The sequence below is a fragment of the Chaetodon auriga genome, chromosome 5 (genome assembly GCF_051107435.1).
Source record: "Chaetodon auriga isolate fChaAug3 chromosome 5, fChaAug3.hap1, whole genome shotgun sequence".
Classification (NCBI taxonomy): Eukaryota; Metazoa; Chordata; class Actinopteri; order Chaetodontiformes; family Chaetodontidae; genus Chaetodon; species Chaetodon auriga.
This window is the reverse complement of record NC_135078.1, coordinates 29,392,501-29,405,000: the sequence shown is the minus strand read 5'-3', so window position 1 is coordinate 29,405,000 and position 12,500 is coordinate 29,392,501. Positions and strand designations below refer to the sequence as shown.

General features: G+C 49.1%; 2 protein-coding genes across 3 annotated transcripts in view; one reads left to right on the top strand and one right to left on the bottom strand.

The window, feature by feature from the left end:
* Positions 1-2,540, bottom strand: part of qsox2 (quiescin Q6 sulfhydryl oxidase 2) — a 13,692-nt gene extending 11,152 nt beyond the window's left edge. The window contains exon 1 of one of the 2 annotated variants that reach the window (XM_076731572.1): positions 1-2,540. This exon is cut by the window's left edge and continues 969 nt beyond it. The gene's annotated coding sequence lies outside the window, so the exon portion shown is untranslated. The other variant, XM_076731571.1, reaches the window with a different exon arrangement.
* Positions 198-11,145, top strand: cfap77 (cilia and flagella associated protein 77). The gene is made up of 7 exons (XM_076731574.1): positions 198-602; positions 1,008-1,089; positions 6,656-6,758; positions 8,434-8,671; positions 8,744-8,849; positions 9,089-9,190; positions 10,285-11,145. The coding sequence occupies exons 2-7, from the start codon at positions 1,027-1,029 to the stop codon at positions 10,390-10,392; spliced, it is 720 nt and encodes a 239-aa protein (XP_076587689.1). The 5' UTR covers positions 198-602; positions 1,008-1,026; the 3' UTR covers positions 10,393-11,145.
* The last annotated feature ends 1,355 nt before the right edge of the window (positions 11,146-12,500 follow it).

The following is a 12,500-nucleotide window of genomic DNA, read 5'->3' as shown; positions in this document are numbered from 1 at the left end:
GAACGATCAGTTGTTGAGTCGAGGCTGACGGTGGAAGCGTTGTTCAAAGACAAAGAGATTAAAAAACAGCTTCAACTGATGATCTCAACACAACCAACTGAGCTGTAACTACGGATGAGAGCTTTGTTTTTACTTTCTTTTTATTTTAGTACCAAACAACAAAGGAAGTGTTTTGTGTTTTCATCTGCTACGTCCTTTCATCCCCTGGGTTGTTTTCCCACGGTCCCTGAACACAGCAGCGCTCTCTTCCGCCCCCTTTAGGCGGCTCGTGAATTGTTCCGTGTTTGTGTTTCACTGTAAAAACTTTATCAGAAGAATATTAATAATCTCCAGATTAACTGTTAAATCAGACGGAAGTGACGTCATATCCCACTCTGTTCTGCCAAACTGTTTTCTTTTTTTTTGTTTTGTCCTGCTGCAGTTTAACGTTAAAGTTTGCGTCCTGTTTCCATAGCAACGGGGCAGCTGGACACCGCGGACACAGCAGACGCAGGTGATCGTTACCTGTCCTCACGTGAACGGTTTTCTTTGCAGGTGAACGTGTGAAAAACATTAGTGAGCAGACAGAAATCTTCATCTCCGGGCTGTGCAACGTCATCAGGGTTTGTTCATTTATTAATTTATTGATCAAACTGTTTGGAACATTTTTGATTGACAGGAGGAAACAGAAACGAGTGAAACGTCATTCGTTCATCGGTTTGTCATCATGTCAGACGTTTCCAGAAACGATGGGATGATGTTTTTCCTTCGGTCAGTCTGAACGTTTCATCTAAAAATACTGATCCATAAATCCCGAGACGTGCATTTTAACCTGTTAAACCTCGACGGCCAATCAGAGCCTGCCGAGCAGGAAGTGGACCTTGAGCCGGCTGTTTCCAGCTGACTCTTCTTCTCCGTCGTCCTCCATGTTTTTACTGCAGTACACTCCTCTGACTGTAGTACTGCAGTACTAAAGAGTATTCATAACTGCTGTCACAGAAAACCTTCACTCTGCTCTTCATCACCAGTCTTCCTCATCAGTCACAGATGTCTTCGCCGAAGGTGGGCGTGGTCAGAGACTCCATGCTGACCAATCCGCTGCTCGTCAAGGTAAACGAACACACTGCGCGCACACACAATCACTTCCTGTCGTACAAACAGTAAACAAAGAGATCAGCGTACAAACAAACAACAAACAAACACAGACAAACTGTTTCATCACTTCCTTTAACTGCCTGAGAATGATGACATCATCCAGCCCGCTGAGTGTAGATGTTTCAGGTGAGCAGCAGGTGGCAGCAGAGACTCAGACTGACTTTGTGAAGGTGGTTCAGACTTCAGATGTGCTCTGGATTACAGCTTCAAATGATCAGAGGACGATCCACCTGGGGGGGGGTATTCCAGGTAGGAGGTTCAACGAACTCTGAGTCTATCGCTGGACTCTGAGCTGACTCACTCTGAGGTGGGAAACTCTGAGTATCCAGTTCCAGAACAGCCGATCTGAGTTAGTTCAATCAACTCTGAGTCAGGGGCGGCTGGCCGATAGAAGGCGCTAGGGCACCACCCCCCCTGTCTCACATCACGTAGACTCACACAGCCCTTCCTTTAATAAAACGTTCTTTAAAATGACTTTTACAAGTATCTTCTATGCTTTAAAAAGGCAAAATGAATAATATAGTCTGAAGTGAGTTACTAAAATGTAAAATCTGCACTAAATAGTCAGATTAGAAATGTCCTTCGTTGTCCACTTACTAACAGCTGACATATATCCGGCCCGGGGCGGACTCATCTTTCCCCATTGACTCCCGTTATAACTTTGACATGCGCAGTTCGTTCCTCTTCAATACAAGAAATACGAGACATGAGACCGCTGCCTCCCTCTGATCGCTATACACACCACCGGCCATGGGGTGGCAGCAGAGAGCGAGCGGTCTGTTCACCGCGAGCCTGTAATCAAAACCGCCAAGCGAGTGACGTTGAGCGCAGCGTGTCGGAGGAATTAGCAAACAAGATCATTAGCTAATCACAGAGAGAGCCGAAAAAGGAGTAAATAAACTGAGAAAAGTCAGTGAAGTCACTGAAAACACCGCCGTTCAGAGGACAAACTGAGCGTGAGGGAGCTCGGACCTGACGGCCGGACGTCTTCATCAGACAGCAGTCGAAGACAGAGGGAGGAGATGTGCGCGCTCTTTTTCACGGAGCTGCTCTGAGAAGACGTCTCGGCTCACGTGACGCAGTGAGGCAGCTGCTTTATTCTGCTTCCCTGACCAACGTGATCAAGCACGTGTGGCTTAAAGCCTGATGGCTTCACTTACTTTCTTTAGACAAAGGGACGATGTTTTGTTGCTTTGATAGTCTTAAATATGAGGATTTGATGTGTTTTCATTGTCATTTAAGGTTGTTAATATAAATGTTAGCTAACAGAAGCACTTTGGGCTTTAAGCCTGATGGTCTGATTGTTTTTTTAAATAAAACGTTCAGTGTTTGTTGGTTTCATGTGTGTGTATTTGTTTGAAAAATAAAACTTACATTATATATAAAACTAATTATATATAAAACTATATAAAATAGGGTTAGGGTGAAATGTGTTAATGGTTGAACTATATTACAAATCCTGACTAATCCTAATAATTTATACCGTTTGATGAAAAGCGGCAGCGTGCGAACAGACATTCCTCTGGAAACGACAGGACATCCAATCTGGGTAAAGCATTTCCAATCAGCTGGGCTTCGATATCAATCCGATTGGGAGTGAATGTCAATCGATGTCTGACATCTTTCTTCACCTGGGAGGAGACAGGTAGAAACTCAGGGTTTCTTAGAGTGAACCTGCCAGCCAGCAGGTGATGTTCAGAGTCTGTTACCATGGTGACTGACTCCGACTTTCAGTCAGCTCTCTTTCTGGAACGGAAAACTCTGAGTTTCCCTCATCTCAGGATTAACTTACTCCCCCCGGAGAGCATCAGCTGGAGTGAAGACGGTCTTACACCTGGAGTTTCACACAGGGACCCTCTTCAGGTCCAGGTCTCGGGATGAGCCCATGTTAGACTCAAGCATCAAGACCAGATCAGCAGACCACAGGTGACCTGATAAACTGCAGAGTCTTAACTCAATGTCCACTTTGACGTTTTGAAGTTTAGAGACATGCTGTCGGAAAGGACACAGAGGACAGTCATTTCTGTCCTCGTGTCCTCCAGCTGGCAGGAACTTCCTTCATTGTTTGACATTGACAGATCCACATTTCATCAGCCGTTCGTGGTCGAGCCTCCAAACAAAACCACTTCGCGGCAGGTTGAATCCAGCTTCCGGTGCGTCTGCAGCGGTGACGTACAGGAGTTTTCAACAGGTGGACTTTTGCAAAGTAGTGCGGGCCACTATTTTTTCCTTTTTTTTATTCCGATGTAGGCAGTTGCCCTACAGCAGCTGTCCCAAAATTAAAAACACGTGATTTCATCACAGATCAGACGATTACTGGCAAACAATAATGGGCCACTTTGATAAATAGATCTTTATTCATCTCCGGGGGAACTTGTCAAACAGCTGGTCAAGACCCTGCGGAGCCAGAGAAGGTAGCCTGAGCTAAATATGAGCAAAAACACGGAGGCCAGACTAACGCTGTGGGCGATCGAGCGCTTTGTAAACATATAAACAACAACAACAACAACAACAACAAACGCTCAGACAGCCTGAACCCAAAACACAGATTCTGAAGAAGAAGACGAAGAAGAGGAATCAGGGGGAGACATGTCACACATCACGCACACTGCACACGAAGGTGAAATTTGTCTTCCGCATTCCTCCCATCCTGGAGGAGCGGAGGAGCGGTGGGCTGCCATCCAGCCGGCGCCCGCGGACCCAATTCCTTATTGTCACCACTGGTCAGGTGGTGATCTTCTTGCATGTTTTTAGTGGGGGTATATTTTACGGAGGATACCCCAGGTGGACATGCAAACTCCACACCCTTTTTTTTTTTTTTTTTCCTCGAGCAGCACCGAAGGCATGGTGGAGGACACATCCCAGAGGACACATCCCAGAGGACACATCCCAGTGCCCGCAGCGAGAATCGAACCCGGAACCTTCTTGCTGTGAGGCGACAGTGTTTCCACCTGAAGGTACTACTGAAAAAAACAGACACAACAGAACAAACTCTGACCAGGAAGGAAGAAAAGGAACAACACCAACACCTCAGGGACGGTGTGTGTGTGTGTGTGTGTGTGTGTGTGTCTGTGTGTGTGTGTGTGTGTGTGTGTGTGTGTGTCTGTGTGTGTGTGTGTGTGTCTGTGTGTGTGTGTCTGTGTGTGTGTGTGTCTGTGTCTGTGTGTGTGTGTGTGTGTCTGTGTGTGTGTGTCTGTGTGTGTGTGTGTGTGTCTGTGTGTGTGTGTGTGTGTGTGTGTGTGTGTGTGTGTGTCTGTGTGTGTCTGTGTGTGTGTGTGTGTCTGTGTCTGTGTGTGTGTGTGTGTGTCTGTGTGTGTGTGTGTGTCTGTGTGTGTGTCTGTGTGTGTGTCTGTGTGTGTGTGTGTGTGTGTGTGTCTGTGTGTGTGTGTCTGTGTGTGTGTGTGTGTGTCTGTGTGTGTGTGTCTGTGTGTGTGTGTGTGTGTGTGTGTGTGTGTGTGTGTCTGTGTGTGTGTGTCTGTGTGTGTGTGTGTCTGTGTGTCTGTGTGTGTGTGTCTGTGTGTGTGTGTGTCTGTGTGTGTGTGTGTGTGTGTGTGTCTGTGTGTGTGTCTGTGTGTGTGTGTGTGTGTGTGTGTGTGTGTGTGTCTACCAGGGACGCAAACTCATTCCCTAACGCAACCTGCCTCTGTATCTGTTGGCTGAACGGACGCCGCAAGTTCAGCATCTCCAATGTTGAATCCATCATGCTGGCAAGGTGGCCGGAGCGCAGCCTGTCGTCCCTGAAGGTGGACGACAGGCTGCCGCTGCCTTTGTTATTCCATACTGGTCCTCCTGAAATCCACTGGCCAGTTCGGCCAGATGTCGGTCCAGGATCTCGTTCCAGAGGTGTCTTAGATCATCATCATCTCGTATATTCTCTGTCTTCCTCACCGTGGACGGCAGCACCACTGACTCGCTGACACGGGTGACGTCCCACTGCGTGATTTCATGTTTTTGAGTCAGATCATCAGTGAGCCTCAACACTTTACTGAAGTCATTCTGTGAGTCCAGCACGGCTCTGACTCCGGTCAGTGGCTCTGACTCCGGTCAGTGGCTCTGACTCCAGTCAGTCGTTATGACTCCGGTCAGTGGCTCTGACTCCGGTCAGTGGCTCTGACTCCAGTCAGTCGTTATGACTCCGGTCAGTGGCTCTGACTCCAGTCAGTCGTTATGACTCCGGTCAGTCGTTATGACTCCGGTCAGTGGCTCTGACTCCGGTCAGTGGCTCTGACTCCGGTCAGTCGTTATGACTCCGGTCAGTGGCTCTGACTCCGGTCAGTGGCTCTGACTCCGGTCAGTCGTTATGACTCCGGTCAGTGGCTCTGACTCCGGTCAGTGGCTCTGACTCCGGTCAGTCGTTATGACTCCGGTCAGTGGCTCTGACTCCGGTCAGTGGCTCTGACTCCGGTCAGTCGTTATGACTCCGGTCAGTCGTTATGACTCCGGTCAGTGCCTCCGACTCCGGTCAGTCACTCTGACTCCGGTCAGTGCCTCCGACTCCGGTCAGTCGCTCTGACTCCGGTCAGTCGTTATGACTCCAGTCAGTGGCTCTGACTCCAGTCAGTCGTTATGACTCCGGTCAGTGCCTCCGACTCCGGTCAGTCACTCCGACTCCGGTCAGTGCCTCCGACTCCGGTCAGTCGCTCTGACTCCGGTCAGTCGTTATGACTCCAGTCAGTGGCTCTGACTCCAGTCAGTCGTTATGACTCCGGTCAGTCGTTATGACTCCGGTCAGTGCCTCCGACTCCGGTCAGTAACTCTGACTCCGGTCAGTCACTCTGACTCCAGTCAGTCACTCTGACTCCGGTCAGTGGCTCTGACTCCGGTCAGTCACTCTGACTCCGGTCAGTGGCTCTGACTCCAGTCAGTCGTTATGACTCCGGTCAGTGCCTCCGACTCCGGTCAGTCGTTATGACTCCGGTCAGTCACTCTGACTCCGGTCAGTCACTCTGACTCCGGTCAGTGGCTCTGACTCCGGTCAGTGGCTCTGACTCCAGTCAGTCACTCTGACTCCGGTCAGTCACTCTGACTCCGGTCAGTCGTTATGACTCCGGTCAGTCACTCTGACTCCGGTCAGTGGCTCTGACTCCAGTCAGTCGTTATGACTCCGGTCAGTGCCTCCGACTCCGGTCAGTCGTTATGACTCCGGTCAGTCACTCTGACTCCGGTCAGTGGCTCTGACTCCGGTCAGTGGCTCTGACTCTCATTCTTTTCCTCCCCGCTGTCAAACGATGTTTTCTGTCTGTCTGTCTTTCTTTAACTGGACATAATGCAGCTGCATCCAGCTGTTTGTTTGCTCTAAGCACCAACAGGCGGAATTCCAGATGAGTGTCGATGCACTTTGAGCTCCCCGATTGGTGCGTTCAAGGACATTCAAGAAACAACACACTGAAATCATCCTGCTGAGAAAAGCTTTGCTTCTGTGTGTCAGCAGAAGTCAGAAAGTCCTTGAAGGCACCACCGAAATGAGGTGAAACCGGGATAGTGTGAGTGTACGTGACGATGTCCTCCCTCCTGTGTGCAGGCTCCCCTGGGTCAGACCAGGTCCAGAGGTCTGTCAGGTCCTGGTCCAGATTTCACTTTCGGAACCAGCAGTAGCTCGCACAGAGATGGAGGCGTGGCAGAGGGTAAGCCCCGCCCACTGTCAACAACAACAACACAGACCGTCACATTAGCATGTAGCATGTAGCATTTGCTATGAGCACACACCTGCTGTGCTGGAAGGCGACAAAGTAGAAGAAACCACAAAAACACAAAGCAGCCTGAAGCGAATCTGAGAGCGACGATGAAACACAAAACTTAACTGAGAACAAACCAATGGAGAGCGAGGAACTCTGTCTGTCAGGAACACCTGACAGACGTCCTGTCAGGTGACAGGAAGCAAACACACAGACTAAATAAAGGAGGCCAATTAACCAATGAAAGAGGCTGAAAATCATCGTCACAGAGCTGAAAACAGCCTGTTTTTCTGAGATATGAGGTTCTCACAGGACGCCGCGCTGCAAACGTGATGATCTTCTAGAATCTGAAGCATTGATGAAGATTAAAGCACCAACAGGATATAAAGGAGTTCAATGAGCTGAAACATCTACAGCAGGAACATGAATGAACACATGCATGCACCGGGGACATGAATGAACACATGAATGCAGCAGGAACATGAATCCACAGGCAGCAGAGAGAAACACTGACAGGAACACTTCACTCACACACCACGAGGTTACTTCAAGGACTTAAATAATACTCACATACTTTTACTTCAGTCAGAGTTTGAGTGCAGTACTTTTACTGCAGTCAAGGATGTGAATTCATGAATTACCTGCAGAAACATTCAACTCAGAAATAACTGAGCTCATTTAGCAACACGTTTGTTAGTATTCCAGAACATCACTCCCCTGTGTGTGTGTGTGTGTGTGTGTGTGTGTGTGTGTGTGAGGTTTAGCAGCGGTCAGCTGTCACAGTTTGTTTGCATGAAGGAAACACACCCTCAGGCAACAATCACAGCTGTCACTCACACACACACACGCACGCGCGCACACACACGCACGCGCACACGCGCACACACACACACACACACACACACACACACACACACACACACACACACACACACACTCTCTCTCTCTCTTTGTGAGGACATTCTGTTTGATTTCCTTGATTTTAAAATTCTGTTGTTGGTTATTGAAGCGCTGAATTTTGCTGCTCCGTCATGAAGCATCCAGACCTGGTCCGGACCTGGTCCGGACCTGGTCCGGACCAGGTCATTTAGCAACACGTTTGGTCCGGACCTGGTCCAGAGTGCTACCGGCACACATCAGGGTACTGGTAGCCTGTACCTGCAGATGGAGCGTGCAGCTCTTCGGTCCTCCGCCGCGGTACCGTACAGTCTCCTCCAGCGAGCGCTCTGTTTATCCCATTGTTGCTGTTTTGTTCTTGATGAAATCGTCCAGACTTCCTGTTTGAATTGTAAAGAGTTTCTTTGCTTCTTGTTGTGAACGTTGACTGTTTTTATCTTCTCCTTCGTTTTGTTTGACCGAAATCTTTTTATTCTGCCTTTCGTGTCTCTTCCATGTCCTTGAATCGGCCTCGTTGTTCCTTCAGTGTTCAGGTGTTTGAGTTTTTTTGAGTTTCAGTGGACAGACTCCGTGTCTCTGCTGATCAACTCAGATAAAAAGAAGAGTTTTGTTGAGACACAACAACAAGAACAACAAGAACCTGCAGAGCAGAGCAGGGCAGAGAGCAGTGAGGCCTGCTGGGAGATGTAGTCTGTGACCAGGTGCCTGTGTACTTGTGCTGTGTCAGCTCTGTCCAGTTGGACGGTTCAGTCCAGGTGTGCAGACTCTGCTCGATCGGTCCCTCCTGACTTCGTGTCTCTGAACCGGGACGCGGTGAAGTCCGGTCTGGTGACGTCCAAAGAGCTGGGTCAGTACCGGGCCTGGAGGGGCGTGGCCAGGACCCAGAAGCCCGCCCCCAAACATAAGGAGGGCAGGGCTTCACAGAGCCCGGCGGGGCCCGACATCACGTTTGGAGTCAGGAACAGGTGAGAAACACCTCCATGGGCTGATTATTGATTGATGGTGATTGACGAACCTCTGATCGATGTCTCCATCAGGGCGCCGTCTCCTCTGTCACACCTCCTCTCTCATCAGTACGCTCGCCGCTGGCTGGACCAACAGCTGAGTGGGAATCAAACCAGCAACCACAAACAGCTGCAGAGGGTGAGAGAGAGAGAGAGTGAAGCTCGAACGGCCACAGCCTGCCCACTGTGTGTGTGTGTGTGTGTGTGTGTGTGTGTGTGTGTGTGTGTTTTACATACATGTGTTTTCTTACTTAAACAGTGAAAAGAGGAAGAATCCTTTTTGTTCCTATAATACAGTAAGAACACACTCTGAACACACTGTGCGTGTGTGTGTGTGTGTGTGTGTGTGTGTGTGTGTGTGTGTGTGTGTGTGTGCAGGTGAAACCAGGTTATATTCCAGACACCAGGTCCAGCCTGTTGAGGAGGAGCAGAGCTCTGCCTGTCACACAGACTCCATTCAAGCTGTCTTGTTTCACACAGGTACGAACACCTGTTCACACACCTGTTCACACACCTGTTCACACACCTGTTCACACACCTGCTGCTGATTCCAGTTGAGGTTTGGATTGTCAGTAACACAGAGGGTGACCCTCACATACGACCAAAACATTCTCCATGACAGTGACAGAAAACAAGTGATGAAGAACTGCAGCAGGCAATAATAATCTGACAGCTAAACTAAGAAAAGAGGCCCCAGGGAGGAGGTGGAGGGAGGTGGAGGTGGAGGTGGAGGTGACAGTTTTGGTGGTCACGGTGGTGTTGGCAGCGGCTGGCTGTTGATTGCCATGTGAGGAGGAGGTGCAGGGAGGAGAAGGCTACGTTCTGAACGTACGTGTTTCTGAAAGTCAAACGATCTCGACCGACATCTTTTCCACATGTGGGACCATGTTTTAAAAATGGAGGACCGACATCACCTCCTCACTCCTCTCCATAACCTCCTCTCTCCTCTCCATCACCTCCTCTCTCCTCTCCATCACCTCCTCTCTCCTCTCCATCACCTCCTCACTCCTCTCCATCACCTCCTCTCTCCTCTCCATCACCTCCTCACTCCTCTCCATCACCTGCTCACTCCTCTCCATCACCTCCTCTCCCCTCTCCATCACCTCCTCTCTCCTCTCCATCACCTCCTCACTCCTCTCCATCACCTCCTCTCTCCTCTCCATCACCTCCTCTCTCCTCTCCATAACCTCCTCACTCCTCTCCATCACCTGCTCTCTCCTCTCCATCACCTCCTCTCTCCTCTCCATCACCTCCTCTCTCCTCTCCATCACCTGCTCACTCCTCTCCATCATCTCCTCTCTCCTCTCCATCACCTCCTCTCTCCCCTCTCCTCCTCACACAGCCGATATTGATGCTCAGTGTTACATTTAACAGCTCGTTGTCATCTGTCTGTCTATCATCTCAGTGTCTTCTTGTCTTTGTCCTCGTCCTCTCCTTCTGTCCAGTGTCATCTTGTTTCCTGCACTGAACACTGAAGGAATCACTCACTACAACAAACAAACAAACAAACAAACAAACAAACAAACAAACAAACAAACAAACAAACACATGACCTCCTCTGTCCTCCTCTTCAGGTTCCTCCTGCTCTGGACACCTTCAGGGACCCGGAGGCTCGTCTGCAGGCCGTCAGGACTCATCAGTCAGACTCTGTGTCCAGGAGAGGTGTTCAGGGTCTGGACTGAGCTGAGGAGGAGACACGCTGAACCACTGTTCTTCTTCCTAAGATAAGATAAGATAAGATAAGATAAGATAAGATAAGGCTTTATTGATCCCACTCCGGGGAAATTGATTCGTTAAAGCCAGCATGTTACAAAGAGCAGCACAGTGGAATAAAGAGGTCAACATAAAAATCTAGAAGTTTTCAAGGTACAGAATAAATAACAAGTGTGTCTGTGTACATTTGTGCAGATTAGAAAAATAAAAGTAAATGGCAAAGAATCCTACTGCCATAAAAAGTACTGTTGCTAGTAGTCTTACGAGAAAAACTAAGTACTGACATGATGTGTTGTATTGTACTTGAGAAATACTGGGTTTATGTATGTGCATAATATATACAGTTTATAAAAATACAGTTGCCAATATGGACAATAAATGGTGTTATTGCACTGCTGAGAGAAGTATCCAACTTCAGAAATTCAGAGATTGCACCAGATGAAATGGATAATGTGAGCAGATATTAGCCTTGAACAGTCGTGCAAAATCAGAAACAGGTTTATGATGTAGAATTGAGGAAGAAGCATCATCACAGAGCTTCATCACATGGTGCTGGAGTTAAACAGTCTGACAGCTGTTGGATGAAGGACCTGTGGTAGCTTCTTTCTTACAGACTGGATGCAGCGGTCTGTTACTGAAGGAGCTGCTTAAGCCCCCCACCGTCTCATGCAGGGGGTGGGATGGGTTGTCCATGATCGATGTCAGGCTGGCTAACGTCCTCCTCTCACCCACCTCATCCATGATGTCCAGAGGGCAGTTCAGGACAGAGCTGGCTCTCCTGACCAGTTTGTTAAGTCTGTCTCTCTCAGAGCTTCCACAGCCCCAGCAGACCACTGCATAGAAAACTGCAGATGCCACCACAGAGTCATAAAATGTTTTTAACAGTGTCCTCCACATTCCAGAGGACCTCAGTCTTCTGAGCAGGTGCAGATGACTTTGGCCCATCCTGTACAGGACATCTGTGTTATTTGTCCGGTCCAGTTTGCTGTTGAGATGAACACCCAGGTATCTGTAATCCCCCCGATCTCAATGTCCGAGCCTTGGATGTTCACCGGTGTAGTCTGTGGTTCATTCCTTCAGAAATTAATCACTACCTCCTTCGTCTTGCGCTTATGTGCAGGTGGTTCAGTCCACACCAGTTGACGAAGTTTGTTACAACCTCCCTGTATTCCATTTCATTCCCCTCTGATACACATCCAATGATGGCTGTGTCATCGGAGAACTTCTGGATGTTGCAGCTGTCTGTGTTGTGCCTGAAGTCTGATGCGTAGAGGGTGAGGAGGAAAGGGGAGAGCACTGTCCCCTGTGGAGCCCCCGTGTTGCAAACTACCACATCGGACAAGCAGTCGCGAAGCCTCACATACTGTGGTCTGTTGGCGAGGTTGTCGATGGTCCACTCAGCCAGATGGCAGTCTATGCCAGGTCCTTCCAGCTTCTCTCTGAGCAGTGATGGTTGGATCGTGTTGAAAGTACTGGAGAAGTCGAAGAACATGACCCTCACCATGTTCCAGTATGCTCTAGATGGGAAAGAGATTGATGGAGCAGGTAGATGACTGTGTCCACGCCAATGTTTGGACAATATGCAAACAGTTTGCAGCTGATGCCATCCGGACCAGTAGTTTTCCTCGCGGGTAAAATGAAATCTGTTGAAAACCAGGTTCAGTTCATTTGCCCATTCCCAGTCTCCAGATTCAGCCCACCCACCTCTCCTCTTGCGGCTCTCCTTTGCTCTCCTGTCTGCTCTCATCAGTTGCAAATCCAGCGTAACATGCAAGTCCGGCGTGATCTCTGTTAACCAACTTTCAGTCAAACAGATGAAGCTACACTCCCAGTACTCCCTCTGCAGTCTGGTTAGCGCTGTTAGCTCCTCCTTGTCTGGATGGCACGGTGGCACAGTGGCAACACTGTCACCTCACAGCTAGAACCATTCCTTTGGTGCCTGCTCGAGGGATGCATGTTCTCCCTGTGTTCACCAGGGGTATCCTCCATTAAAAACCACCTGACCAGTGGTGACGAATGGAACTGGGTGCCGCTGTCGGCTGGTCTGCCGCAGAGGACGGACTTTCCAGGATGGGTC

Coding starts and splice junctions, on each gene's coding strand:
- cfap77 (XM_076731574.1), top strand. CDS start 1,027: ATGTCTTCGCCGAAGGTGGGCGTGGTCAGAGACTCCATGCTGACCAAT. Junction 6,759..8,433: donor AGATGGAGGCGTGGCAGAGG/GTAAGCCCCGCC, acceptor GTGCTGTGTCAG/CTCTGTCCAGTTGGACGGTT. Junction 9,191..10,284: donor AGCTGTCTTGTTTCACACAG/GTACGAACACCT, acceptor CCTCCTCTTCAG/GTTCCTCCTGCTCTGGACAC.